A 23,535-nucleotide genomic window follows, 5' to 3' on the forward strand; every position below is an offset into this window, starting at 1 on the left:
TCCACAACTAGACGCCTTCAATATTCAGGACACGATCAGATTGTATATAATTCCCACGTCTTTGTCAACTAATCCCCATCTCTCGCGCAGCGGGAGCCTGTAATCCCCCCAAAGATACGAAACCATGACCACTATCAAGCCGTCCACGGAGCGAGTGTTGCTCCCGCCAGCACTTACAGCCTTGTGCTTTATTAACCATGTGTAAATGTACTATACTACGGAGTATACTATACTTGAAAAAAAAAAAAAAAAAAAAAAAAAAGGAGAAAAGAGAAAAGAGAAAAGAGAAAAGAGAAAGAGAAAAGAGAAAAAAGAAAAAAAGTTTCACCGAAAGGGCGAATGATACCGGATATAAAACCATACACTCAAATCCGCGAAGTCAGGGAGAAAAAAAAACACCCATCATCACAACCAATACACCCCATTCTCATCTCGAATCTGCACCGGCCCCGGTCGCATCATGACGATCCTCTCTTGGACCTGGTCTGGCGCAAATAGCGGGTCTTTCTCTTTTAGCTTGGATTTTCTTTTAGCCCGTTCAGGCCCTGCAGATCCTAACTTCTCTTGCGATGTATTGTTGAAGCTTGTTCGCCAGCTGCTTCCGCTGATAGGAGCCTTGAGCGGACCCCATTCTTCCGGTGTAGGTTTGGAGCTCCGGATCGAGCGGGACCTATGGCTTCGTGGGCGATATTGGGATATATAAGGGCGCGTGGACGGCGGAGTCCAGGGTGTCGTGAATGGGTTGTAACTGGCGGGAGACTGGGGGCGTACCTGTGGTCGTGCTATAGATGGCGGAAGAGGCGGTGGAGGAGGACGTGGCGGTTGTTGTTGTTGTCTTTGTTGTTGTGGCTGTCTTAGCGGCTGTCTCCGTTGCGCCTGTGATGGAGGATCGGCGAAAGGCTCAGAAGAGAACGCCTTGGGGAGGAATCTTCGGATAAAACGTGGTAGATTACTGATACGTCGCCTTTGGCCGACTCTATCTTGGTTTTTGTCTTCATCCCTATCCTTATTTTTATGATTGTCATTGTCTCTAAGCTTAGGTTTGGGCCTAGCCGTAGCCTTGGATTTGGATTTGTCTCTCAACCAGGCTTCCGGCCCGAATTTTTGATAGTCGGTTGGTGGGATGGCAGGTTGCTTTTTTCGAGCCGGGTGCCGGGGGTGCAAAGATGGTGACGGAAGTGAGGAAGACCGGGAGAGGTGCGAGGACTGGAACGGCCCTCTACTACGCTCCATATTCGATGTATCAGAACTCCCTGCTTCTTCCCTCTCAACGACGGGTCCGCAACTGGTGCTGGAGGAGAAGGAGTAAAGTCTAGTGAGGGTTTGGCTCGCAGATCGAACTGACCTCCTATCGTCGTCTTCAGCCTTGTCTCGCTTGACCCCTTCTTCCTTTTCGTCTTCAGGGCTTGTAGGGGCCGTTGCGTCTTGCACATCTTCATCTTCGGGTGGGAAGACAATGTCCACTGATTCTTCAGATTCCGACAGCTTCTCCTCTGCCAACCTGACTTTCGCAACGCGAGATATCGACACCACTCTATTGTGTCGCGGGTGAGGCGAATGGCAAAGACAAATGTCATGATCAGGATTGGCGATTGTCACGACGGATGACTGCTCCTTGAGCTTTGTCCCAGTCTCCTCCAGGGCTGTTTCGACCCCGAGAGGCCGGGGAATAAGCGAAGGATCGATTGAATCGATCGTTTTTGGCGACGGCGGAGGGACGATTGTCGGGACTTCAGGGACACTGACATTCGCGTGCTGGAAAATTACCCCCTCTCCGTGCTCGGGGACTTCGGGCATCCAGAACCATTCTGTCGCCGCGTAGGAGTTCGGGTCCGCCCATAGAGGTTCATGGGAGAGCACTGGAGACGAAGTTTGACGAATTATCCACCGTCCCCGGTGGCCGATCGATGCTTGTTGGGATTGCTCTCTGCGATTTGATTCAGGTGTGCGGTGACGCGCACGGCTTTCTTGATGATACAGACCTCGATAGTATCGCCTGGACGCATCACGACTCCGCGACGAGGATGCGTTCCGGAGATAGGTGTTTGGAGTGTGTTCAAGATTTTTTTCGGATCGGCTGTATTCGCTTGACGACCGGCGTGGCAGCTCGGGCAAAGGCTTATATTTCCAGGAGTCACTCTGGTCCACCGGCCACGGCTGCGACGGATGCACAAATTTCTCCAGGCCCTCGAGCGATGCAGAAGGGAGTAGATGCGGTCGTTGTTTGCGCCCGTTCCCGAAAGCTGGATGCATGGCAGAAGAGAGTCCACTTCCCTGCTATATAGTCCCCTATCCTGCAAATGGGTGGCGCTCAAGGAACTAAACAATCATAACTTTATGGCCGATCAAGCAGCCCGGCTGCTGGGACAGGGTGAAAAAGTTGTTTATCGTTCTTTAACTAGAAGGTTAGTACCAGGCACACACACTCCTTTACATCAGTCCGGCTGGGACGATCGAGAGCTCTAGATGAAGGTTTTGCTCCGTATGGCGTTTTCGGTAACAAAGAATCAGCGGCATTTTTATTTTTGCTTTTGGCTCACCTCCGAAGCATGAGACGCACGTTAGGAGGAACGGGGTAAAATCGCCGGACGCAGAATGCGATACATCCGCAGGTGGACAGTTTCATGGAGCTGAAACGGCCTTGAGGGACAAAAAAAAAGGATATCAGAAATATCAAAAAGAGCATTCCAAGGATATATAAATATATAACAATGGGAAGCACTATAAAAGACTTCTATGTACGGAGTACTCTGTATGCAACAATAATTAGAAGTTAGCTCGAGCGCATCGTCGCCATCAACATCCGAGTCGCGTGGGACAAAGAAAAAAAAAGGAAAAAAAAAACAGCCACCGGCCCCAAGATGGCTGAATGAAAACACTCAAATGCCGAGCTAAACAGCCAATAAACACCAGAGAAGTCATCGTTAGCCAACATCTTCTACACGTAATGTACGGAGTACGGAGTAGATCATAATTCTAATATCTGCAGTCGGGATGGGAATGTAGGGTCGAAGAGGAGAAAACGCGGGTGGAAAAAGGGGGGAAGGGGAAGGGAAGGGAAGAAAGAGTGGACAACCAGGTTAGGAGAGCTTAGAAGCCTTTTCGAAGACCTCTTGCGTTAGGGGGTCATCGGGGTTTTTAACGCTGCTGAATCTACCAAGGCGTTTCAGTCGTCCGATCATGTCTTCGTCACCGAAATGGCTGTTATGCTCGAATTCGGGATCTTCGCCGTAGGCCACCCTGGCTGCGTCGACCAGGATCCGGGCCGTCATGCCAAAGACTCGGTATCTCTCAAGACCCATGGAGATCTCGTCTTCTTCTAGTTGGGCAATGGCGGCATCTTGCTCTTGACTCTTCCGTCGGGGCTTCGTGACGGTCTGATTTGTTATTGGGACGAAGAAATGGTGCACTGCAGAGGCCAAAAAAGAAGAGGAGGAAAGACTGCGAGTTAGCCACCGCAAAATACGCTTCAGCAAGAGGATCGAGGGCGAAGGGGCCAGGACATACTCCTCCACCATGTGGTATTCCAATTCGTCCAGCTCCCTTCGTACCAGTCTTCTGGAGAACCGGGCAGCTGCTCACCCTCCTCTCCCCGCGGCTCGTCGTGCATCTTTAAAAAGTTATGGAACGGCGCCGTGAATACCGCCGCCACTTCTTTCGCGTCTAGCTGGGGCATGAACGCCTCTTCAGGATCTGCATCTTCACCCGTAACTTCGTCGTAGGAGTGTAGCAGCGCGACACATGGTCGGACGACGAGCTCTGTTCTGGCGAGGTTTGCGGGTAGCTCGCAGAGATGCTCGACGTGGAAGGGAGGTGGGAAGCTCTGGTCGATGTTCGGCAGGCCAATCTCTTCATGGGCTTCTCGTCTTGCGGTTTCGAAGGGCGTTTCCGAGGTAGAATCGGCTTTGCCGCCCGGGAGTGCGGCCTGGCCGGGATCTGGTTGTTGCAGGGACGTTAGCATCTTTTTATCTCCCCAGCTCTCCTGTCTTTGTTGACGCTCGCAAACCAAGAAAGAAAGAAAAAATAAAAATAAAAATAAAAATAAAAAAAAAATAAAAAAAACATACACGACTTGAGGGTGTTGGCTCGGATGGTCAGGATCACCCGGAGATCTCCTCGCTTGTCTGCGAACAACAGAAGCAGCACCGACGCCTGTCTCGTCAGTGGAACGGAGTAGTAGTTCGTCGGCGGCGGGACATATTCTCGTAGACGCTCAATCGCTTTCTGTTAAAATTCGCTCCCGCACAGGGGGGCGTCAGCAATGCTCGGTCAAAGATTGGTTTCACCCCCCCCCAACCGCTGCCAAATCTCCATGCGCAGGGTGAGAGTTTCATAACTAACCTGCGACGCAGACGACAGAGGCGCCATGGTTCTCAGCAACCTTACAGATCGCTGCGTGTTCGTTGCCAGGAGGAAGTCTGGGCAAACCAAGGACGGAATAATTTTATTATTTGCTCTCGCGCAGCCGTAGGAGACAGGGATGCATCCGAACAGCTGTCGATGCATGCCTGACTTAACTGGCGCGCAGGCCCATTCTTAAAACAAAGCCCGACGGTCGATCGATTGGGGGGGAAGCTTTTTGGTGTTTCTGGCCTGGTCAAACCCGTCAGGATGGCGGATTCTGGGGCGGATTCTTACCGAGGTTAAGCCGCCGCCGCAGCCGCCGCTGCTGCTGCTGGGGGCGAGCAGGGATGAGGATGATGATGATGATGATGATGATGGTGATGATGATGGTATCCATTAGGTTTTCATGTCCACTGTCTCTCCAGCTGTCGTCGCTTCGCCTGTTCACATCCAGGTGAGACTGGCCAGCAAATTCACGCCCTGGACGCAAGGTTCCGACCGGGCAAATATCCCAGCTGAAAAGGGCAGACAATATCTAAAAATGGAAAATCAATTTTAACTGTATAAATTCATTCATGTTGTGATGAGGTATCACGCCTATCTAGAGAGGTATCTACAGGGCGGAAAGGCCCAGCGTCTAAAAGGCAAATAAACCCAATGCATAGTCCAACTTCCACACCGCCGTCTATGAGCCAGCCACGACCAGATCAAAAAACGCAATGCCTTCGATACCCAGTACCCGCCCCAAGGAGCCAGAAGGAGACAAAAGAAGAAGAGGCGAAATAGACGAGAAACGCGAACCCCTTTCCCGGCAAAAAGAGAGGGATGGAGAGAGGAAAACCAGCAGTGGCGTATGAGTGTACAGTCGGAGTAAAACCGAGGTCAATCGCGAGACGATGGTCGCCATATAAAAATAACTAATACAAACCGTATGCAAGTAGCAAGGGTAAATAAATCATTAAAAACAAATTTAATAAAAAAAAAAGAAAAAAAAAAGGAGAGCGAGAGAGAGAGAGGTCATTTCAAACCTCGTCTGCCAGGCTCGGAATGTCAAAGGGCTTATTCCGCCTTGCGCTCCTTTTGTTGCTTGGACAGGTCCGCCTCCGCTTCAGAGGCTTCTGATGCCTGGGGTTGCTGGCTGGCACCATCGGCAGAGTCACTACTGGCGGCAACTCTATCCTCTTTCTCGTCGATATCTTGGTTATCGTTGGGGGCGGGCATTCCCTGCTCTTCGATTTCGGTATTCTGCTCATTCTCCTCCTCGATCAACTCTTCCTGTTCCTTGATGACCTCGAGACGCTGCTTGTTTGTGGCTGCTCCCTCGGCATTGTGAACCTCGAGTTCGATCTCGTGGAACAGTTCTTCGGGGATACTCGACAACACTGCCTTGAGAGCATCGATCTGTGACGAAATTTCGTAGTCCTGGGACTGTTGGGTGTACATGTAGGCGTTGCTCAAGACGAGCAGCGTTGACGGAACGCCCTGCTTAAGACGAAGATCCAACCACATTCCGAGATCCTCCCTCAGGCGAGCGGGAGAAACGCCGTGAGTTCTCAAACCACGGGATGCACAGGCGGTCTGGAGTTCAGGCACCAAGAGGGAGTCAACGCCTTCGAAGGATATGGCCTTGTCATCACGTTTGATTTGCCTCATCCGGTGGCGAATATTGTATCTCAACATTGCATCGGTGCCGAATGTGTTTAGGTTCATGTATTTGCACATTCCAACGAGCTGCGGTCGCGAAAGGTTGTCGAGGGTGACATCGTCTTTGAAGATTTTGCATACTTTGATGACATCCTCTGCGCTTGGATCCTCACCGGTGGCTCGCACCTTTCTGAAGAACTCCGCAAATTCCTCTTTCTTTGCATTTGTTGGGCTGACAGGAAGACCAGTCTCTTTCAAGGTGTCGCGAAGGAACGAAGATACCTCTTTTCGGGTGTCTCTCAGGCTTGCCGCCTTTGCATCTTTGGATTTCTGGCCTTCGTACGTGCTTGGGAGAAAGTTCGGGAAAAATTTAATGACGACGGGGATGAGCAGCTCCGCGAATGGGATGATCACGAACACCGAGAACGGCACAAGACGGCCCAGGTCCTTGACCGTACGTTGGAGCTATGTAATGGAATAAGCAGACGATCATTTAAACTAAAGACCGATTTAAAAAGAAAGTAAAATAAATAAATTGAAAAAAAAAAAAAATATGTTTACTTTTTTGTGGGGGAATTTTGGCAAAACGAACCTGCCTATTTTCTCTGCGGGTGAGCTCATACCCCGCAGCCATCTTGACAGCTAATCTGGTACTGATCTTGACTTCGGTGGCCAGCAACTTGGTGCCATCCCAATAATGCTGGATCTCCTTCTTGATCTTCTGGCCGAGCGTAAGCTTCTTGGTCTCCTTTGACTCTTCAACGGCCTGTTTCGCGGCCGCCTCCGCGTCAAGGTTCGTCTCCTTGGGCTTAGAGATCACTTTGGAGGTGTCGGAGGGATTGGCCTTTTTGGTTTGTGTTGCAGCTTGTGAGGCCTCGGCATCCGGTGCTTTCGTGCTCGAAGCAGGTTTTGGGGAGGCTTCTTCTTTCGGGAGAGGACGCTTAGCCTGTTCGGCGTTGAAACCCGGAGGCGGGAAGTTGGGAGGAACTCCCGGACCGTGGGTCGTAGATTGCTCTGTGGCATACCATCGCTGCTGTGGGATCAAGATCGCCAGCGCGGGGAGGCGGGAGGGCAGACGTCCGCCGGTTAGTCTGGCGTTCAGGGCGGAGTGGCCTAGACGGTTGGCGGCAAGTCGGGGAAGGGCTAAAAAAAGAAAAAAAAAAAGGACAGGTCAGCTGGCGATTTCTGCAAACAGTCGCAGGAAAGAGTGCCATACGATGCAGGGTGGCTCTTTGCGTTGGCACCGCATTGCGGGCAACGGCGGTCAGACTCATACTTGAAAATGAGCTAAGGGCGAAGAGTTGCCTGGGCAGGGTTTGGTGTGGGCTGACAGATTTTGGCTGCCGAGAAGAGAACGACCGCAAGAACTGCCACAAAGAAGATAAGCTTAAATAGTAGCCAAGATCTGGAGGGAGATAGAAAAGAGCAGCAGCACAAGCCGGGGAATATAGGATATCAGCGATGCAACTGACGGCCAGCAGCAGCAGCAAAAAGTTCGAGTTGCGAAAGACGAGCGACTCGAAAGCCAGCGAGTTTGAGTTTCGCGGCGGATCAACGTTTCTCCATCGCCACTTTGTGAGGAAATAATTTTTTGATTTTGATCTTTTTCTTCCTTTATTTTTTTTTTTTTTTTTTTTGCCTGGGTGGAATTTTACACTTTCCGGCGTGAAACTTTTTCCAGGGACGGAGATTAATTCAGGAGGAATTGCCAGCGAGTGCTGCAACCAGGGAGCTTGCCTGTTGCGTGCCAAACAGAAAAGGCTATCATAGATTCATAGTTGGGCATGGAGTAAACTAAATAGTTAACTAGTTGGTTAGCCACTCTAGTCGAAGGGCACGACGCCGTCCAGGGATCGTGACAAGTTCATCCAGCAGAAACCGGGCACGATTTGGGGCGGGGGGTTCCACAATAAATAGACTCTTAAAAGTCTTCTCTGATTTGCACAGGCGGAGAACCGAGTGCATCCCGGTACGAAGAGCTATCCAAGGTTCACACCGGGCAGCGTACGCGAAACTGGCAAAGGCTCGCACGTCTCGAGCACCATTATCCTGGAGCGAGTTACCAACGTTTTTACGCACTGTGCTCAAAGGCTCTTCTTGTCTGGTTTGTCCCGCTAGTTAAACCACTGCCAATCTCACACTCTCCATGCAAAGGATGTCGGTTTGCCTCATCAGACCCAGATTTCAAGCTGCGGAATCTTGCGCCCAGGCCTTACCAGCTGCATCAGAGTCCCCCAGCGCTTGTTTGTTACCTTTTAAAAAAGAAAAAAAAAAAAAAAAAAAAAAAAAAAAAAAAAAAAAAAAAAAAAAAAAAGAAAAAAAGAAAAAAAACCAAAGAGGGGATCTCGACCAGCCTCAGGAATTTATGATTCATGTGCTCGTTTTTTCCCTGTTGCACAAGACATACTCGATGGCAAACAAGTCACGTTGAGGTCACTGTCCTGGGCAGTACCAGGTGGAACATGCCTGGAAACTGCACGACAAGGTTGGTTGTCCATACAAGGGGATCTTCCTGTTCGCAAGGTGTCTTGTCTCCGCCGGTTGGTCGGTTGGAAACCTACCGAACTATACAGAGTACAGAGTAGATGGCACCAAAGACCCCCCTTTTCCCCTGCTTTGATCAATTTTAACGAGTCGTAACTCTTCTGTTCCGGTGATCAGTTGAAACTGTCCCGGGTCTTGCCATCCGACGGTTCCAAGAGCCGATCGTAAGTCACGACCGACATGGTTAAGCAAGTTAAATCATCTTCATGCGAACTCGAGATGCCGTTGTCCATGAAGTGCCGAGTGACCGTGGGAGAAATTTTTCTGTCTCGTGTGCCTGATCATACGTAGAGCCACACGCGAAAGCGCCCAGGGATAAATCCTGCACTGAGGGTCTGGACGGGGGTGTGGGAGGAGGGATTTGGAGCTCCAACCACTCTAGCACCAGAAAAGACTAAAAGTGGCTCTGGCTTCAACCGCGATGGGTCCAGATGATGAAGTGTCCGGGGGTTTTGGAATCCCCACCACGACCCCAGGCACGTCACGTAGATCAGCCTCACAACGGCCTGTAGGGTTACGGAGCAGCTAACCGGCTCTCAAAAAATAGCAGACGGGGGGGAAGAGCAGTGGTGGACGTAGGAGGAACCCCCCGTTTTTGGGCATCCATCCCCATTTAATTGACTCTCACGCCTGGACCGGACCGGAATGGATGGCATGCAAGGGACGGGCTGGACAGCCTCTGCTGATTGCTGCAGCTGATGCGTCTGGCTGCCAGTCTCGAGACACCCATTTCTGCCCCTGTCCGTGCCGGGATGGCTGGACGACGGAGAGTCTTTTGACGTTAGAGAATCCGCAACGCGAGCAAACCTGACCCCGCTTTTCGACCGTCCAACATTTTTTTTTTTTTTCCAGAACGCATAAAAACTATATAAACCTTGCCGCTTCCCTCTCCCCTTCTTACGCTCTGGCAGCCTGACAGACACTCACTCGGTCAATTGGAGGAAACAGCCCCCGTTGCTTCTATAACATTGTTGAGATCACCACCGAGAAAAGAAGCCCCTCTTCACTCCGTACTGCCGCAACTATGGGTGGGGAAGCCCCGAGAGGAGCTCCGAGCAACTACCCAACCTTCGCGGAGAAGCCCGTCGGCCAGAAGATCACCAGCATCTACAAGGACCGCCTCCGCCAGTTCACAGCAACGGGGCAGTACCAGGGGCACAATCTGGTCGCGTACGTCATCTAGAATTCTTCATCTCATTTTGTTCTTGTCCTCTTCCATCATCCAGTCTGCCACTCTGATCAGCTGGAGCGAGAGCGAAGAGAGTGTGCGTGTGTGTGTGTGTGTGTGAGAGAGAGAGAGTAAGAAAGAAAGAATCACACAGCTAACCAAGGCCCTCGCAATTGCTTGTGCCTTCTCCGGCCTTTAGCAAGTATCACGAGGCTATTGTCGATGATGAGCAACATGTCAAGCTCTCCGTCTACTCCGTTCCAGACTTGCAGAGGCCGCCCTTCAAGGATGTCGTTTCCAAGCAGTTCAAACCCACGAAGCGAGGCGAAGTCTTCGGTCCGAGCTGGTCGACTCATTGGTTTAAGATCCAGCTGACAGTGCCCCCCAGCCTGACCGCAAAGGAACGTCTGGAGTTTCATTGGGACGCCGGTAACGAGGGCATGGTCTGGTCCGAAGACGGTCATCCCCTGCAGGGCCTGACCGGTGGTGACAGAATTGAATGGATCTTACCAGACAGCTTCAGAGACGGGAAACAGCACACGTTTTACATTGAGATGGCCTGCAATGGCTTGTTTGGAAATGCTGACGGGGATATCATCCAGCCGCCAAACCCAAACAGGTACTACCGTCTTAACACCGCAAGAATTACTGCTGTCAATCTCGAAGCTCGCGCATTATATTATGATTTCTGGATGATCGGAGGTGAGCTACATTCACTTTGTGTATTCAAATGGGGCCTTTTTCCACTAAAGGGGAGTTGGGCATGTAGATGCTGCAAGAGAGTTTCCAGGTGACTCGTGGCAGTCTCATGAAGCGCTGCGCATCGGAAATGCCATGATGGATGCATTCATTGCCGGAAATGGGAGTCAGGAGTCCATCAAGGCCGCTCGCAAAATTGCCGAACAGTATATAGGCACCCTCGTCAACTCTCCGGACGTTTACAAGACCGAGGGAAAGCCCATTGTCTTCGGTATTGGACACTGCCATATCGATTCTTGTTGGCTCTGGCCGTTCGCCGAGACAAAGCGGAAAGTAGCCAGGTCCTGGTCCACCCAGTGTGACCTGATGGAACGATACCCTGAATTTCGCTTTTGCTGCTCCCAAGCACAGCAGTTCAAGTGGCTGGAAGAAGACTACCCGTATGCCTTCGACAGGGTTAAAAGCTGGGTCAAGAAGGGCCACTTCCAGCCGATCGGGGGCAGCTGGGTAGAGCACGATACCAACCTCCCTAGCGGCGAGTCTCTGGTCCGCCAATTCTTGTACGGGCAGCGGTATTTCGAAAGCCGTTTCGGCGAACGATGCTCGACCTTCTGGCTTCCCGATACATTCGGCTACTCTTCACAGCTCCCTCAATTGTGTCGGTTGGCGGGAATGAGCCGTTTCTTCACGCAGAAGCTGAGCTGGAATAACATCAATAACTTCCCGCACACGACATTCAACTGGGTTTCCCCCGATGGCACCCAGGTTCTTTGCCACATGACGCCCGCAGAGACATACACCTCCGATGCTCACTTTGGAGACGTCAAACGCAGCGTCACACAGCATAAATCAATGGACCAGGATAATACCTCCCTTCTAGTGTTTGGAAAGGGAGACGGCGGCGGTGGCCCTACCCCTGAGCACATCGAGAAGCTTCGACGTCTTCGTGGTCTCAGCGACAAGGTCGGCCTGCTTCCACGAGTTACCATGGGCGGTTCAGTCGATGACTTTTTCGCCCAGCTCGAACAGAAAGCGGCCAAGGGAACCGATTTCGTTACCTGGTACGGTGAATTGTATTTCGAGCTGCACCGCGGTACATACACCACCCAAGCGAACAATAAGCGCAATAATCGCAAATCAGAATTTGTCCTCCGTGATCTCGAACTTCTGGCAACTCTTGCTACTCTTAAAAGTTCCAACTACAAGTACCCGAAGAAAGAAGTGGATGATATGTGGGAGTCAGTGTTGCTATGCCAGTTCCACGATTGTCTCCCGGGAAGTTCGATCGAGATGTGCTATGATGATTCGGACAAGATCTACGCAGAAGTATTCGCAACCGCCCGTAGGCTGAAGGAGGAAGCGATGCGGGTTCTCGGCTTTGTTCCGGAGCAGAGCACAAATCAGAAGCTGATAGCGATCAACACCTTACCCTGGGATAGATCCGAAATTGTGCCAATCGACCAGCCGAAATCCGCTGCTGCCACGCCGCAATATGCCCTGGTTAGAGGAAGTACCGGTGTGGTATCTGCAGAGCCGCTGAGCTCTTCCCAGAGTACATCCCTTAGTGTGAAAGAGGTCGAACCAGGCGTGTTCCAACTCCAGAACGATGCACTTACTTTGCGGGTGACTAACGGAGTTATTACGTCGCTGTTCGATCGCAAGGCCAATAGGGAGGTCGTTTCCAAGGGTGGAAAAGCGAATCAGTATGTCATCTTTGACGACAAGCCGCTCTACTGGCAAGCATGGGACGTCGAGGTATACCATATTGAATCCCGCAAGGAGCTGCAGTCAGAGACCACCAGCATTGGAGAAACTGGACCCCATAGAGTGAGCGTGGTCACGGAAACAAAGATCAGCAATGAAAGCTGGATTAAAACCACGATCAGTCTAAAGGAGGCAGTTGGAGATCTCCCCGCGTATGTTGAAATGGATTGCGAGGTTGAGTGGCATGAAAGCATGAAATTCCTCAAAGTCGAATTTCCCGTGGACATTGTGAATACAGAAGCGTCGTATGAAACGCAGTTCGCGGTCACCAAGCGACCAACACATTATAATACAAGGTAAGATGTGCCCCCCCTTTTAGCGTGTGGTTCAGACTCTTATTGCCATCTTTTCTTTTTTTTTTTTTTTTTTTTTTAGCTGGGACATGGCGAAATTCGAAGTTTGCTGCCATAAATGGGCAGATTTGTCTGAGAGCGACTACGGAGTCTCTATATTGAACGACTCCAAGTACGGTTTTGCCACGGCCGGAAACCTGATGCGCCTGTCCCTCCTTCGTGCTCCCAAGGCTCCCGACGCCAACGCGGATATCGGCCGCCACCATATTCGCTATGCAATTATGCCTCATTCTGGCTCTCTTGATTATCGCACTGTCAGGGCTGGCTACAACTTCAACAACCCCTTGATTGTGCAAGCATTCTCGGGAAAAGAAGCCGACGATCTTTTCAAGGCCATCCAGCTTACCGGCTCGCCTAATCTGATACTGGATACGGTCAAGCGTGGCGAAGACGATCAAGACGTGTCTCGGGGCGAGCTTGAGCAACGGCCAGGCAAGAGCATTATTCTCCGAATCTATGATTCGATGGGAGGCAAGAGTCGCGGCACTCTTGGGGTGAAATTACCCATCCGAAAAGCGTACAAATGCAATGTTCTAGAGGATGACCTAGAAACTTTGCATATCGACAAAGCTCAAGATGGGTTGAAGATTGATATCGAGTTGAGGCCGTTCGAGGTTGCTACCTATCGATTACAGCTTTGATCAGCATGGCCGAAGGCTGTTCGGGTCATATAAGGTAGGTTAATTTTCGCGTTTATTCATATTGTTGTATATTTAATGGCTGCTCTGTTCTTTTTCCTGCTTGGGGGTCTTGGTGGTCTTTGAAATGGAACCGTTCTAGTGACGTTTCGCTACCAAACCCGGAACTATTTAATGTCATGACATATAGGACGTATGTATGTATGTATAGTACATACAGCTCATAATAGGTATCTATACTTTATAATGTCGGAATCCAATATAGGGCTTTACTCGACCGATCATGTTTGAAAGACAAAAGAAAAAAGAAAAAAGAAAACGCTCACCTCACCACATATATAATAACAACACTGTTGCGCCGCAACTACCAACCGATAGAACTCCCCGAGACCAACCATCGCTTATGCAACCTTTAAACAAGTACGACATAAAAGCTCAATCCAGATCCTCTAGGATAGATTCCACAGACAGAATCAGCGAGTCTATTGCTCAGGGTCATTGTCGCAAAGCTGAGAAACGACCATAAAACCGCCCCGTGCCATTCTCCCTTTCAGTCTCCCCTGCCATATGTAATTTTCAGCCGTTTCACGGGTGGTTTCGTCTCCCCACCATCATCGTCATCTTCTCTCTCGCGAGCGGCTCCGGCAGATTTCTTTTTGTTTTTGCTCGCCGCGCCCTTCACGCTGTTTGGCGCAGATGAATCTTTGGCGTCTCTGTCGGCTTTGCCGCTGGAGCCGGAGTAGGTTGGTGTAGGGGCATGGGAAGGCGTGGTGTGTGCGCTTGAAGGAGCGGGAGAGTCCTGCGATTATCCAAGAGTTAGCACGAGATTTTTTTTTTTTAATCTCCACGGTTGCATGTTGTGTAGCGGTTTGGGGGGAAGATAGCTCACCCTCATGAAACTCGCTGAACTCCGGGAGAACACCCTGTCTAGATCTGACACTTGTGCTTTCCTTCTCGTTGTGGGCCCTCCGCTGCCCGCTCCAGAGGTGCCACCCGCGAAGGAGGAGCCAAGTCCACCTGCAGCGCCGAGTGAGGACGCCCCTGCGGAACCTTTGATGTAGTTGTCAAAACCCTTGATTATATTTCCGGCGCCGGTTTCTTCGAGGTAGGATTGCTCGAAGCGGTAGATTGATTCTTCTAGGGTTGCCTATTGCATTGAATTTGGGTATAGGTTAGCTTGAGGTTATATTTCATAATGTCGGGGTAAAGGAGACGGGATGGGCTAGGTTGTGATAGATGGCCAAAACTGCCGGTTGAAAGTGGAGAGAAGGCAGACGTACGAGATTTCTGTCAAGTAACCTCTTCTTCTGGAGCGTGTCACGTAATTCTTTGCGTAGTTTCTCGTAATATGGTACTCCGCGCGTCGGAGGAGCTTGGCCTGCTGCACCTGGCCCAGTCGCGGCGGTTGTGCCAGGCGCGGAGGGCGCGGTGGACGGAGGGACGTTCTCTGTCATTGGCCTGTCGCTACCTTGCGGGATGTGGGAGATAGTGCTGACTTTCAAAGGTGAAAAGGAAACTCAGCCGTTGTTTTCGATCGGGATTGAGTGGTCGTCCGGCAAGCCGTTGGGAGCTTTCGCGGGAGTCCGATATCATGCTGTTTGCTTTGTTTGCATTGTCGCCAATTCACCGACGGCGGTAGAGGGTTCCTTTGTTGGTCGCCTTTTGCCCAGGTACTTACGCCAGTCACACCCCTTTGTCACTCAAGAGTTCAATACGCGGTAATGAGTACGGAATTAATAGTGTTTATCTCTTTGGGGAGAACAGGAGGCGCCTCGGACCTGCCAAGCGGTTAAAAAAAAAAAATGGACGTTGCCGGAATCGAACCGGCGACCCTATCTATGCGAAAGATATGTTATACCACTAAACCAAACGCCCTTTCGGGACTACTTTATTCCATTCTACAATGGAATCAGAATGGTAATTTACTATTCGGGAGGTGTACATATCAAGTTGAACGGTCGATACGACAGCGTGTTGTTCGCCACTTTTCCCTACGATTTATATACAGAGAAGGCATTGTCAATTGCCTTTCCGATGAATTTCCCTTTACCTACCTCACAGTCATAAACGTAACTAGATTCGCAGAAACCCGACGCGAAACCAGCTGCATGGTCACGTGCACAGGTGTAACAGGCCTGAAAAGTCATAACATTAAAGGTCATATGAAGCCTTGAACCGTCAGCGTCAGGAGGAACCACGGGCTATCGAAGAGGGTACAGAAAGCCCATGCATTCTATAGAAGAACTACAAGCAGTTGTCTCCGAGTAATCGATCACCATGGATCACAGCGGCCATGGCGATATGGACATGGGTCATGACCAGTGCAGCATGAACGTGAGTACTCCCCCTTGTCGCTGATATAGCCGATCATTCCCGACCAGCGGTGAGGCCATTCGACTGACATCTGCACAACAGATGCTATTTACATGGTCAACGAAGAACCTGTGCCTGGTCTTCCGCCAGTGGCGCGTTACTGGTCCCGTCTCATTGCTCTTTTCTCTTGTCGGTGTCATCCTCCTGACTGCGGGATATGAAGCCGTCAGGGAGTTGACAAGAAGATACGAGGGTGCATGCGGGAGAGGCGTTAAAGGGGCTATTCCGGCCCCGGGGTCCGGTATGTTCACTTGACTTCGAATTTTTGTTTTATATTCAACATATATGTCATTTTCTTGGTCGATGTTCGCTGTATGCCTGCGTATGGTATATCTTGGACAAGTCTTCTCATTCACTCTTAATTGAATTAAGAAGAAGCATATGGCCCGACAGAAAATCATCATCGCGATGATGAATCAAGCTCACTCCTTTTTCCAGCAAGGAATGTTAACACCAGTGAACCCGTCGGGCGGAGGAGGAAAATTGTCATTGCCTCGCTCTATGGCGTGCAGGTCTTTTACAGCTTCTTCATCATGTATATTGCTATCCCGGCCCCATTTCGCTTGAGAATGGGAGATGCTAATGCGTATATAGGCTCCTTTTTATGACATATAATGGCTGGGTCATGATCTCCGTTGGAATCGGCGCTTTTTTGGGTTATCTAACCTTTGGCTCGTCCTCGGCAGCAAAGTCCGCGTCGTGTCACTGATCTACGCTTACTGGCTTTTCTAGATGTTGACAAAGGAGAAATGACGTTCGTTTGACATGCTGGCAATGTAAACATAAAGCTGTGGGTGTATTGAGTGTGCATGTTCTCGCTGGATGAGATCGAGTATCTGACGGAAGCTGTATCTATAATACTTTTTGAATCCTCAAAATTTGAGGGCTTTTCACTATCATGGAACTTCAACATCACTTCCCTCGTCGCCAAAACCAAAACTGAAAGCTCCAGCTGACGCTTCTGTCGCATCATCCCCATTTCCATGGACGATCTCGTCCCATTTTCTCTTCTTTTTGCCCTCCATTTCCTTCATCGCTTTCTCTAGTAAATCGGGATGTGTTTCCCGCATCTTCTCGACAAACATTCCATACGGATCTAGCACGTCCTTTCTGAACCCAGACACCTGGTCAGCCTTGTACTTCAAGAACTCAAGGGCCGCGCCGAGATGCTTCCGCGGAACGAAATTCTGCGTGATGGCGATGCATGGGTTTAGATTAACCACCAAATGCCACCATCCAGAAGGCACATGGAGGACCTCCCCTTCACCGCAGATTCCCTCTACACATCCGTGCACGTTGCGCGCAGCGGCATGGAAGTTCAGCAACCATTCCGCGATGCTGAGCGGCGAGGTGACTTCGCTCTGGTCGGCGGAGACATACACACCTGGCGGGGGCGGTAGAGAAGATGAGCTGGGAAACATGATCCAGTATTTCGACCCGCTGAGCACCGCGTTCCACGCACTTGTCGCGTTGGGGTCCTTGTGGAAGGTACTCCCGCTTCTTTCAGGGCCGACGATCAGCCACTCCTTGTCAGGGCGTCGAGCACCCAGGACCGCGAATAGGTCTTCACCAAAGCAAGCAGGGGGTTGGAATGCTGCACTTTCGCCATGCGTAGGAAGGCCCATCTTTTGCACAAAGCTGCGATCGAAGAGGTACAGCGGGCTTTCGTCGGAGTTGTTGTTCATGTAGTCCACGTATGTTCTTAGCGGCCAATCCACAGCCTCAGCACGGAAAAGCACATCACCATATTGCTTAAGGAGCGTCTCGATGGACCAGTTCTTATATGCTGGCCAGCTCTTGACGGGCTCTGTCAGGATGAATGGACGATCTGTCCATGACTCTTCAAACTCAGCCGGCGAGAGGTCCTTGAGCCGGGAAATCTGGTTTCTGGAGGGAATATTCTCAGTGTAGGTCGATAGGGGGACATGGGCGCAGTAGAATGGCCGGTGGAGAACATCTGAAAAGAGATACGAGCAGTCGGGCGAAGCCACTTTCGATTCTGGCAAGTTTAGATATGTGGAATGCCATGTACCTCGCCAGGTGAAGTTTTGAGGTGGTGTCCTGGACTTTATTAGTACGGATATCATCGCATGCTACAGACATGGGTGGGGAGAGGCAATGTTCAAACGGAGCTGCGTGGCGATCCCAATTGAAGAGAATATCCCTTGTTGAAAAGTAACGTGTGCCATGCCCAAGAGAATTGCCAGATATGTATGTATACCATGATAACAGAAAAACGCTTTTCAATCAAAACACACAACACACAGGGCCAGTTCTAGCGATATCTTAAATATTGAACGTACTCTATAAAAATTGCCTTCCACAGCTCTTCGCTCCTAGTAAAAGCGTGCAGAGCCTTACACGTTGCTCCTAAGCTTCTCAGCGCCGTCACGTCCAAGGATTCAAGCAGAAGTGAAATCAGTTCATCCGGTAGGATGCTGAAATACCCAATTGAGGAGCGGAGGTTATAGGAGGCGGTGAGTCCGTTCCCAGACGGCTTGACGCCGAGGGGGTGGGAGGGGATTGTTTCAGGATTATCAAAGGCCTCGTTGGCCTGTGATATTGAGGGGTCGCCGCCATTCATTGTTTATATGCCTGAAGAACTCAATGGGTGCATCTCGGTGATAGAATGCTGGTTGCGTTTGGCCGTGAATTTGGCGATAAAGTTTGGACAAAATTTTCTTTGGTTTGGTTCTGAAGCATCACGACTTGACATTAGTGCCGCGCACAGTAAATATTACATAGAAAACCTATATGGACAGATTAAAATATGATTGTATTTAGGCCTCATGTACAGAGTATACAGGGCAATAAATATGTCCTGTAATATCAACCAAATGAACATTAATGGTGCAGTTTAGGAAACCCAATCGACCAGCCAACCTACTCCACTACCTATCTCTCGAACAGGTCGCCATGAAACTAGTATACAGGAATTGCTCGCCCATCCTTTGGCACCATTGAAGCACACACAGTCATGGCAATGTGGGGTAGTACGCAGCGAAAATTTGCTTGTCTTGACTACTGATAGTCTAAGTCACTCACAGCGAGGCCAGCCATGCTTGCGACTACGCAATAGGACAGTCAAAAGACATATTTTGATGAGCCATTGTTTCAGTCAGGAAATGTGTTGCTGCATCATGGCAGGTGGCTGTAAAATTATTAGTGATCTTTTACGGAGAGAGAAGATGTAAAAGCATAAAGCCATCGTGCATTCCTGGTAAAGGCTGTATGAATTTGGGCAGTGCAAGGTTGCATCCAGCTGTAAACACTGTGTCTCTGCCAGCCAGTTCACAAGACATCGACGCCATGGCACGTTCCACCTCTGGCCTGAGGAGTTTGGGGCAACCTGTTATCATAATGCAATTCTTTGGTCTAGGAAGTGTAGATATTGGTTTTGTCAAGAATAACATGACATTTTTTAGGATATTGATTTCACATGAAATGATATGGAAAGGGAAAAGGGTGGGATAAGGGGGATTTTTTTGCAAGATCTATGGCAACTCCCTCTGGGTGTAACAGACCAGACAGCAACGAAGGTGAGATATATCATATAGAGACAGAATAGCCATCGCTGGCACTCTAACTTGCAGAAAAGACCCGGCATCCTGGTAAGAAAAAAATTAAAAAATTTCGCAGTTTTTGTCTTTCAGCAGGCGGACAAACTTCAAAGTGGTTGGATGCCCACCCCATGGTTACATAAGGATGATGCTAAGTTATAGCATGCCGGCACCATCCACACGCGAAACATCAGAATGACGCTAAGGATTAAAAATTTCACGGCTGGTGCCGTTCCTCTGCTGCCCAAGAGGTAAAAAAAAAAGAATTTCTCGCTCTCCAAGATTTTCAAATCTTTCCCACAACAACTGGCATCTAGTCATCAACTCTCCCTTCCAAGAAGAACACGTTTACCACCTAGAGTTGTACAGTGCTCCTGTTTCCAGAGAGCACAGGTATTTAACCACTTGGACGCTTTTCATCTGCCACGAGAAGTTCCTTACAAGGATCGCTTGGTGGCTCTTCCTCGCTACTTGAACAAGACAACCCCTCATTCACATCGGACCACAGCACAGAGCTTGTGGTCGTTTCTATTCTAAACCGCAATCATGGCTTCTAATGACAAGGGTCTCGAGGAGATCCCAGATAGTAAGTGCTGCTGATTTTTCACCTGCTGGTTGAACTGCTTTAGAACAGTTGTGGTTGTCTTGTGGCAACCTCCCTCCCTCTCACCAGCATCGCACTGCATCCACGACGCGGGCTGAGTATGGCTAACACTGCTGGTTGAAACTATCTAGACCAGATCGAATCCAACTACGATGAGATCACCGATTCTTTCGATGCTATGAACCTTCGTGCCGAATTGCTACGAGGTGTGCTAGTTCCTCAGAGCGAGCCCCACGTTGGGGGGCCGGCTATCACCGCTGCTAACTCTTTTATCCAGGTGTCTACGCTTATGGTTTCGAGCGCCCGTCTGCTATCCAGCAGCGCGCTATCATGCCAGTTATCAAGGGTACGTCGCGCTTTACCTGCCCTCATAGTTCTTCGTGAAAGCTTATCCATGTTACAGGTTCCGATGTCATTGCCCAGGCTCAATCCGGAACCGGAAAGACTGCCACCTTCTCGATCTCTGCTCTCCAGAAGGTCGACACAAACCTCAAGGCCTGCCAGGCTCTCATTCTTGCTCCTACCCGTGAGCTTGCTCAGCAAATCCAGAAGGTCGTCGTTGCCATCGGCGATTTCATGAGTGTTGAGTGCCACGCCTGCATTGGTGGTACCAATGTCCGCGAAGATATAAAGGCCCTCAATGACGGCCCCCAAGTTGTCGTCGGCACCCCCGGCCGTGTTCACGACATGATCCAGCGTCGTGTCCTCAAGACCGATCAGATGAAGATGTTCGTCCTCGACGAGGCTGATGAAATGCTTTCTGTATGTCCCCTGCTCCCGGCAGCCACTAGATGGGTTGACTAACTTGGATCTCCAGCGTGGATTCACTGAGCAAATCTACGACATTTTCCAATTTTTGCCTCAGTCCACCCAAGTCGTCCTGCTCTCTGCCACTATGCCACAGGATGTGTTGGATGTAACCACCAAATTCATGCGTGACCCAGTCCGCATCTTGGTCAAGAAGGCCGAACTTACCCTCGAAGGTATCAAGCAGTTCTACATTGCCGTCGAGAAGGAGGAATGGAAACTCGACACTCTTTCCGATCTCTATGAGACCGTCACCATCACTCAAGCTGTCATCTTCTGCAACACCAGGAGAAAGGTCGACTGGTTGACCGACAAGCTCATTGCTCGTGACTTCACCGTTTCTGCCATGCACGGTGAGATGGAGCAAAACCAGCGTGACGTCATTATGAAGGAGTTCCGCTCTGGTTCCTCCCGTGTTTTGATCGCCACTGACTTGCTTGCCCGTGGTATCGACGTTCAGCAAGTCTCCTTGGTTATCAACTATGATCTCCCCGCTAACCGCGAGAACTACATCCATCGTATTGGTCGTGGTGGTCGTTTCGGTCGTAAGGGTGTCGCTATCAACTTCGTCACCGCTGATGATGTCCGTATGATGAGAGAAATCGAGCAGTTCTACAGCACTCAAATCGAAGAAATGCCCATGAACGTTGCCGGTATGTACATCCGTTCTCAGTCTCACCTCTGAAACATATGCTTACTAAATTGTCTGCAGATCTCATTTAATTTGATTAACTTCACTCTCTGTCGTGTCATCGGTATACCAAGGCTGTGGAGTTGGAAAGACTTTGTTCAAGCTCACGACACGAGACCCGTTTACGACCTAGGGTTTAATAATGGATGATATTGGCAGTGCTTGTTTCTTTAAAAAGTTGTACCGCGGGTTTGTTTATGGCATGTATTTCTTTCTGGGTGCAATGGCATGGAAGCTTATGAGATATATCCTGTACATCTCTGTCGCTTCGATGCCAAATATTCTCAGGTTTCTCTCATATTTGTATGCACTTTCAGAGGGGCGTCATTGTCCAATTTATTCCCTACATTCCAGTGTCTCAAATCTGCATCTTCCACTTTTATCTCTTGACTTCGTAAGTCTTCATCGTTGCCTTGGGTTCTTTCTTATTTCTTCACTTGGTTAAGCATGCACACAGCATACGTGATCAGGGTGGGAAAAAGATAAAGGATCATAGGCACATGCCAAAATTGCCTGATATATTTTTTTTCTTTTCCTTTTTCATCTTTTCATTTGCCCAGTTCCCATGTTGTCTCACTGTTTTGTTCTGGTCATGAATGATGACGGCACGGGAAATGAGACGAGGTCCTCCAACCCACTTGCATACACAAATGATGAGTGTGCCCTGGTTCTTCTTATGGGTGGCGGCGAGGTCTTGTTTTTTTTAACCCTGTGCGCTTGCGATTTTCCGAGTTTTTGATAGATAAGAGTTAAAAATGCGACGCTGGTTTTTCTTTCACATATAACTTATTCTTGATACATTCTCAAACTCACGGGCCGTGTCTTGTCTTCCTCCCGGAAAGGGCGGACAGAGCCTCATCAGCAGGATCCTCCCAAAAAGGTAATGGCTCCGCCTGTGACTCTTCTCATCTACCTCACCTTTCCGTTGCTTTTATACCATCTCCTTTTCCACCGTTTGCAGAGTAACCTCAGGCACGGCTGTCACTCAAGATGTCTCTTCCTACGCTTGATAGCTCAGGTATATTGCCAGCCTCGCTCCTCTGGGCTCATCAACTTCGCCGCGAGCACAAGGCTCTCGTGGGGCAGATCACGGCGCTCGAGTCGAGCGTGGATAAAACGAAGAAGGAAGTATGTGGGCTGAATGGAAAGGCCGGCGTGGTGGATAAAACAATTGTTAGCTTGGAGAAGGCTGCTGGCGAGATGAGAGATGGAATGGATGTATTGAGGGACGATGTCAGCGGAGTGAAAGCTGCTGTGGAGCGGTTGGTTGAACAGCGGATATTGGATTGGGAGGAGAGGAAGCGATTGGAAGAAGAGGCGGAGAGGGAGAGGGGCATGACACGAGAGAATAGGAGCTTGATGGACAGGCTAATGGAAGAGGTCAGGGGTTTAAAGGAGGAAGTGGATGAGTTGAGAAAAGAGTGTGGTGAGTAGGGTTGAGCTGGCTCATTATTTCGCTACATTTCCCTCTCACTCTCATGGCTTCAGACGCAGAGGAGATATGTATATGGCTAATGTATAGGCACAATAGTGAAGTCGAAGCGGACACCGGGAAGCTTGCCATCACAGCGATACTCAACATTATCAGAACCGCCTGCCGCTCAACCATCCCCAAAGGCGCCGAAGCGCGCCCGAAAGCCCACCCGTGCTCTGTCGAGGATATCGGAAACACCATCTAGTTTCCGTTTCCGTCGCATAGAGCGCCCTCCATCCGTGGAACTGATACGGGAATCCTTACCATTGCCTCCTGCAGAATCACCAGCGCCCATGGTTGACTTTGATTTTACCCAAATTTCACCAATATCAGCCCCGCCGTCTGAGGATTTTCTAATGGGACAACAAAAGCAACCAAGCCGCGGGACGAAGCCTGAGGACCCCATCCGGTCCCTAAAGCAAAACGCGCTCTCTTTATCCAACTATCTTGAGCTAGGACGGTCCGTGCTGGCAAAATTTCCTAGGCGACGTGACGAAAGTAAAGTCGTGCAGGCGTTCTGGGATGGATTTAACGATCCGAATGATCAGAGCATCGTGGAACTGGGACTGGAGAGGGATGGGTGGAGTTGGAATGCACTTCAGGGTGCGGTGAGGGATTTGATAGAGCAAAAGAAGAAGCAGCGGTCGCGGGCGCAGCAGAATGCTGCAAACCGCAGGAGGAACACCACTAAACAGAGGAAGAGGGTTATCCCTATTGTATGGTCAACAAAAGAGGAAGAAAATGAGTGGTTAGCTCAGATGGGCGGATGGGGGGCTAAAGCCATAAGCAATTGTTCGTTCGAATAGGGACCAAGGGGTGGTAGATGTTTCGGGATATATGGGATATAGTTAGGAGGTGACTCCTCCCTTAAG

General features: G+C 50.0%; 9 protein-coding genes and 1 non-coding gene across 10 annotated transcripts; 4 read left to right on the top strand and 6 right to left on the bottom strand.

Annotated features, from left to right (window-relative positions):
- Positions 1 to 24: 24 nt before the first annotated feature.
- Positions 25 to 2,253, bottom strand: D8B26_008213 (uncharacterized protein; the record flags this gene model as incomplete). The annotated part of the gene is made up of 2 exons (XM_003067989.2): positions 25 to 186; positions 421 to 2,253. 2 exons carry the CDS (start codon positions 2,251 to 2,253, stop codon positions 25 to 27), a joined length of 1,995 nt encoding a protein of 664 aa, XP_003068035.2.
- A 479-nt stretch (positions 2,254 to 2,732) lies between these two features.
- D8B26_008214 (uncharacterized protein) lies at positions 2,733 to 4,293 on the bottom strand. Its single transcript, XM_066125788.1, has 2 exons — positions 3,508 to 4,293; positions 2,733 to 3,409 (listed from the first exon to the last, which is right to left on the bottom strand). Exons 1-2 carry the CDS (start codon positions 3,959 to 3,961, stop codon positions 3,081 to 3,083), a joined length of 783 nt encoding a protein of 260 aa, XP_065981872.1. The 5' UTR covers positions 3,962 to 4,293; the 3' UTR covers positions 2,733 to 3,080.
- Positions 4,294 to 5,378: 1,085 nt separating this feature from the next.
- D8B26_008215 (uncharacterized protein) lies at positions 5,379 to 7,712 on the bottom strand. Its single transcript, XM_003067991.2, has 3 exons — positions 7,205 to 7,712; positions 6,581 to 7,131; positions 5,379 to 6,453 (listed from the first exon to the last, which is right to left on the bottom strand). The coding sequence occupies exons 1-3, from the start codon at positions 7,260 to 7,262 to the stop codon at positions 5,404 to 5,406; spliced, it is 1,659 nt and encodes a 552-aa protein (XP_003068037.2). The 5' UTR covers positions 7,263 to 7,712; the 3' UTR covers positions 5,379 to 5,403.
- Positions 7,713 to 9,425: 1,713 nt separating this feature from the next.
- Positions 9,426 to 13,319, top strand: AMS1 (Glycoside hydrolase, 38 vacuolar alpha mannosidase). The gene is made up of 4 exons (XM_003067992.2): positions 9,426 to 9,702; positions 9,900 to 10,402; positions 10,470 to 12,459; positions 12,539 to 13,319. The coding sequence occupies exons 1-4, from the start codon at positions 9,557 to 9,559 to the stop codon at positions 13,155 to 13,157; spliced, it is 3,258 nt and encodes a 1,085-aa protein (XP_003068038.2). The 5' UTR covers positions 9,426 to 9,556; the 3' UTR covers positions 13,158 to 13,319.
- Positions 13,320 to 13,628: 309 nt separating this feature from the next.
- Positions 13,629 to 14,633, bottom strand: D8B26_008217 (uncharacterized protein). Its single transcript, XM_003067993.2, has 3 exons — positions 14,435 to 14,633; positions 14,044 to 14,301; positions 13,629 to 13,953 (listed from the first exon to the last, which is right to left on the bottom strand). Exons 1-3 carry the CDS (start codon positions 14,606 to 14,608, stop codon positions 13,705 to 13,707), a joined length of 681 nt encoding a protein of 226 aa, XP_003068039.1. The 5' UTR covers positions 14,609 to 14,633; the 3' UTR covers positions 13,629 to 13,704.
- A 324-nt stretch (positions 14,634 to 14,957) lies between these two features.
- D8B26_008218 lies at positions 14,958 to 15,029 on the bottom strand. Its single transcript has one exon. It is a non-coding gene; the product is annotated as a tRNA-Ala (tRNA).
- Positions 15,030 to 15,431: 402 nt separating this feature from the next.
- Positions 15,432 to 16,841, top strand: D8B26_008219 (uncharacterized protein; the record flags this gene model as incomplete). The annotated part of the gene is made up of 4 exons (XM_003067994.2): positions 15,432 to 15,488; positions 15,570 to 15,768; positions 15,900 to 16,062; positions 16,122 to 16,841. 4 exons carry the CDS (start codon positions 15,432 to 15,434, stop codon positions 16,234 to 16,236), a joined length of 534 nt encoding a protein of 177 aa, XP_003068040.1. The 3' UTR covers positions 16,237 to 16,841.
- On the bottom strand, positions 16,424 to 18,111 carry D8B26_008220 (uncharacterized protein; the record flags this gene model as incomplete). The annotated part of the gene is made up of 2 exons (XM_003067995.2): positions 16,424 to 17,588; positions 17,831 to 18,111. 2 exons carry the CDS (start codon positions 18,109 to 18,111, stop codon positions 16,424 to 16,426), a joined length of 1,446 nt encoding a protein of 481 aa, XP_003068041.2.
- Positions 18,112 to 19,379: 1,268 nt separating this feature from the next.
- TIF1 (translation initiation factor eIF4A) lies at positions 19,380 to 22,794 on the top strand. Its single transcript, XM_003067996.2, has 7 exons — positions 19,380 to 19,673; positions 19,823 to 19,897; positions 19,969 to 20,037; positions 20,095 to 20,453; positions 20,509 to 21,151; positions 21,211 to 22,615; positions 22,721 to 22,794. The coding sequence occupies exons 1-6, from the start codon at positions 19,634 to 19,636 to the stop codon at positions 21,219 to 21,221; spliced, it is 1,197 nt and encodes a 398-aa protein (XP_003068042.1). The 5' UTR covers positions 19,380 to 19,633; the 3' UTR covers positions 21,222 to 22,615; positions 22,721 to 22,794.
- Positions 22,180 to 23,529, top strand: D8B26_008222 (uncharacterized protein; the record flags this gene model as incomplete). The annotated part of the gene is made up of 2 exons (XM_003067997.2): positions 22,180 to 22,615; positions 22,721 to 23,529. The coding sequence occupies 2 exons, from the start codon at positions 22,180 to 22,182 to the stop codon at positions 23,467 to 23,469; spliced, it is 1,185 nt and encodes a 394-aa protein (XP_003068043.1). The 3' UTR covers positions 23,470 to 23,529.
- Between the last annotated feature and the right edge of the window lie 6 nt (positions 23,530 to 23,535).

Source organism: Coccidioides posadasii, chromosome 5, assembly GCF_018416015.2.
Source record: "Coccidioides posadasii str. Silveira chromosome 5, complete sequence".
Taxonomy (NCBI): Eukaryota; Fungi; Ascomycota; class Eurotiomycetes; order Onygenales; family Onygenaceae; genus Coccidioides; species Coccidioides posadasii.

Coding starts and splice junctions, on each gene's coding strand:
- TIF1 (XM_003067996.2), top strand. CDS start 19,634: ATGGCTTCTAATGACAAGGGTCTCGAGGAGATCCCAGATA. Junction 19,898..19,968: donor TCGTGCCGAATTGCTACGAG/GTGTGCTAGTTC, acceptor TCTTTTATCCAG/GTGTCTACGCTTATGGTTTC. Junction 20,454..20,508: donor AGGCTGATGAAATGCTTTCT/GTATGTCCCCTG, acceptor TTGGATCTCCAG/CGTGGATTCACTGAGCAAAT.
- D8B26_008214 (XM_066125788.1), bottom strand. CDS start 3,961: ATGCTAACGTCCCTGCAACAACCAGATCCCGGCCAGGCCGCACTCCCG. Junction 3,410..3,507: donor GAATACCACATGGTGGAGGA/GTATGTCCTGGC, acceptor TGGCCTCTGCAG/TGCACCATTTCTTCGTCCCA.
- D8B26_008217 (XM_003067993.2), bottom strand. CDS start 14,608: ATGACAGAGAACGTCCCTCCGTCCACCGCGCCCTCCGCGCCTGGCACA. Junction 14,302..14,434: donor GGTTACTTGACAGAAATCTC/GTACGTCTGCCT, acceptor TCAATGCAATAG/GCAACCCTAGAAGAATCAAT. Junction 13,954..14,043: donor GTTCAGCGAGTTTCATGAGG/GTGAGCTATCTT, acceptor GGATAATCGCAG/GACTCTCCCGCTCCTTCAAG.
- D8B26_008215 (XM_003067991.2), bottom strand. CDS start 7,262: ATGAGTCTGACCGCCGTTGCCCGCAATGCGGTGCCAACGCAAAGAGCC. Junction 7,132..7,204: donor GCAAAGAGCCACCCTGCATC/GTATGGCACTCT, acceptor TTCTTTTTTTAG/CCCTTCCCCGACTTGCCGCC. Junction 6,454..6,580: donor CCCGCAGAGAAAATAGGCAG/GTTCGTTTTGCC, acceptor TCCATTACATAG/CTCCAACGTACGGTCAAGGA.
- AMS1 (XM_003067992.2), top strand. CDS start 9,557: ATGGGTGGGGAAGCCCCGAGAGGAGCTCCGAGCAACTACCCAACCTTC. Junction 9,703..9,899: donor CAGGGGCACAATCTGGTCGC/GTACGTCATCTA, acceptor TCCGGCCTTTAG/CAAGTATCACGAGGCTATTG. Junction 12,460..12,538: donor CCAACACATTATAATACAAG/GTAAGATGTGCC, acceptor TTTTTTTTTTAG/CTGGGACATGGCGAAATTCG.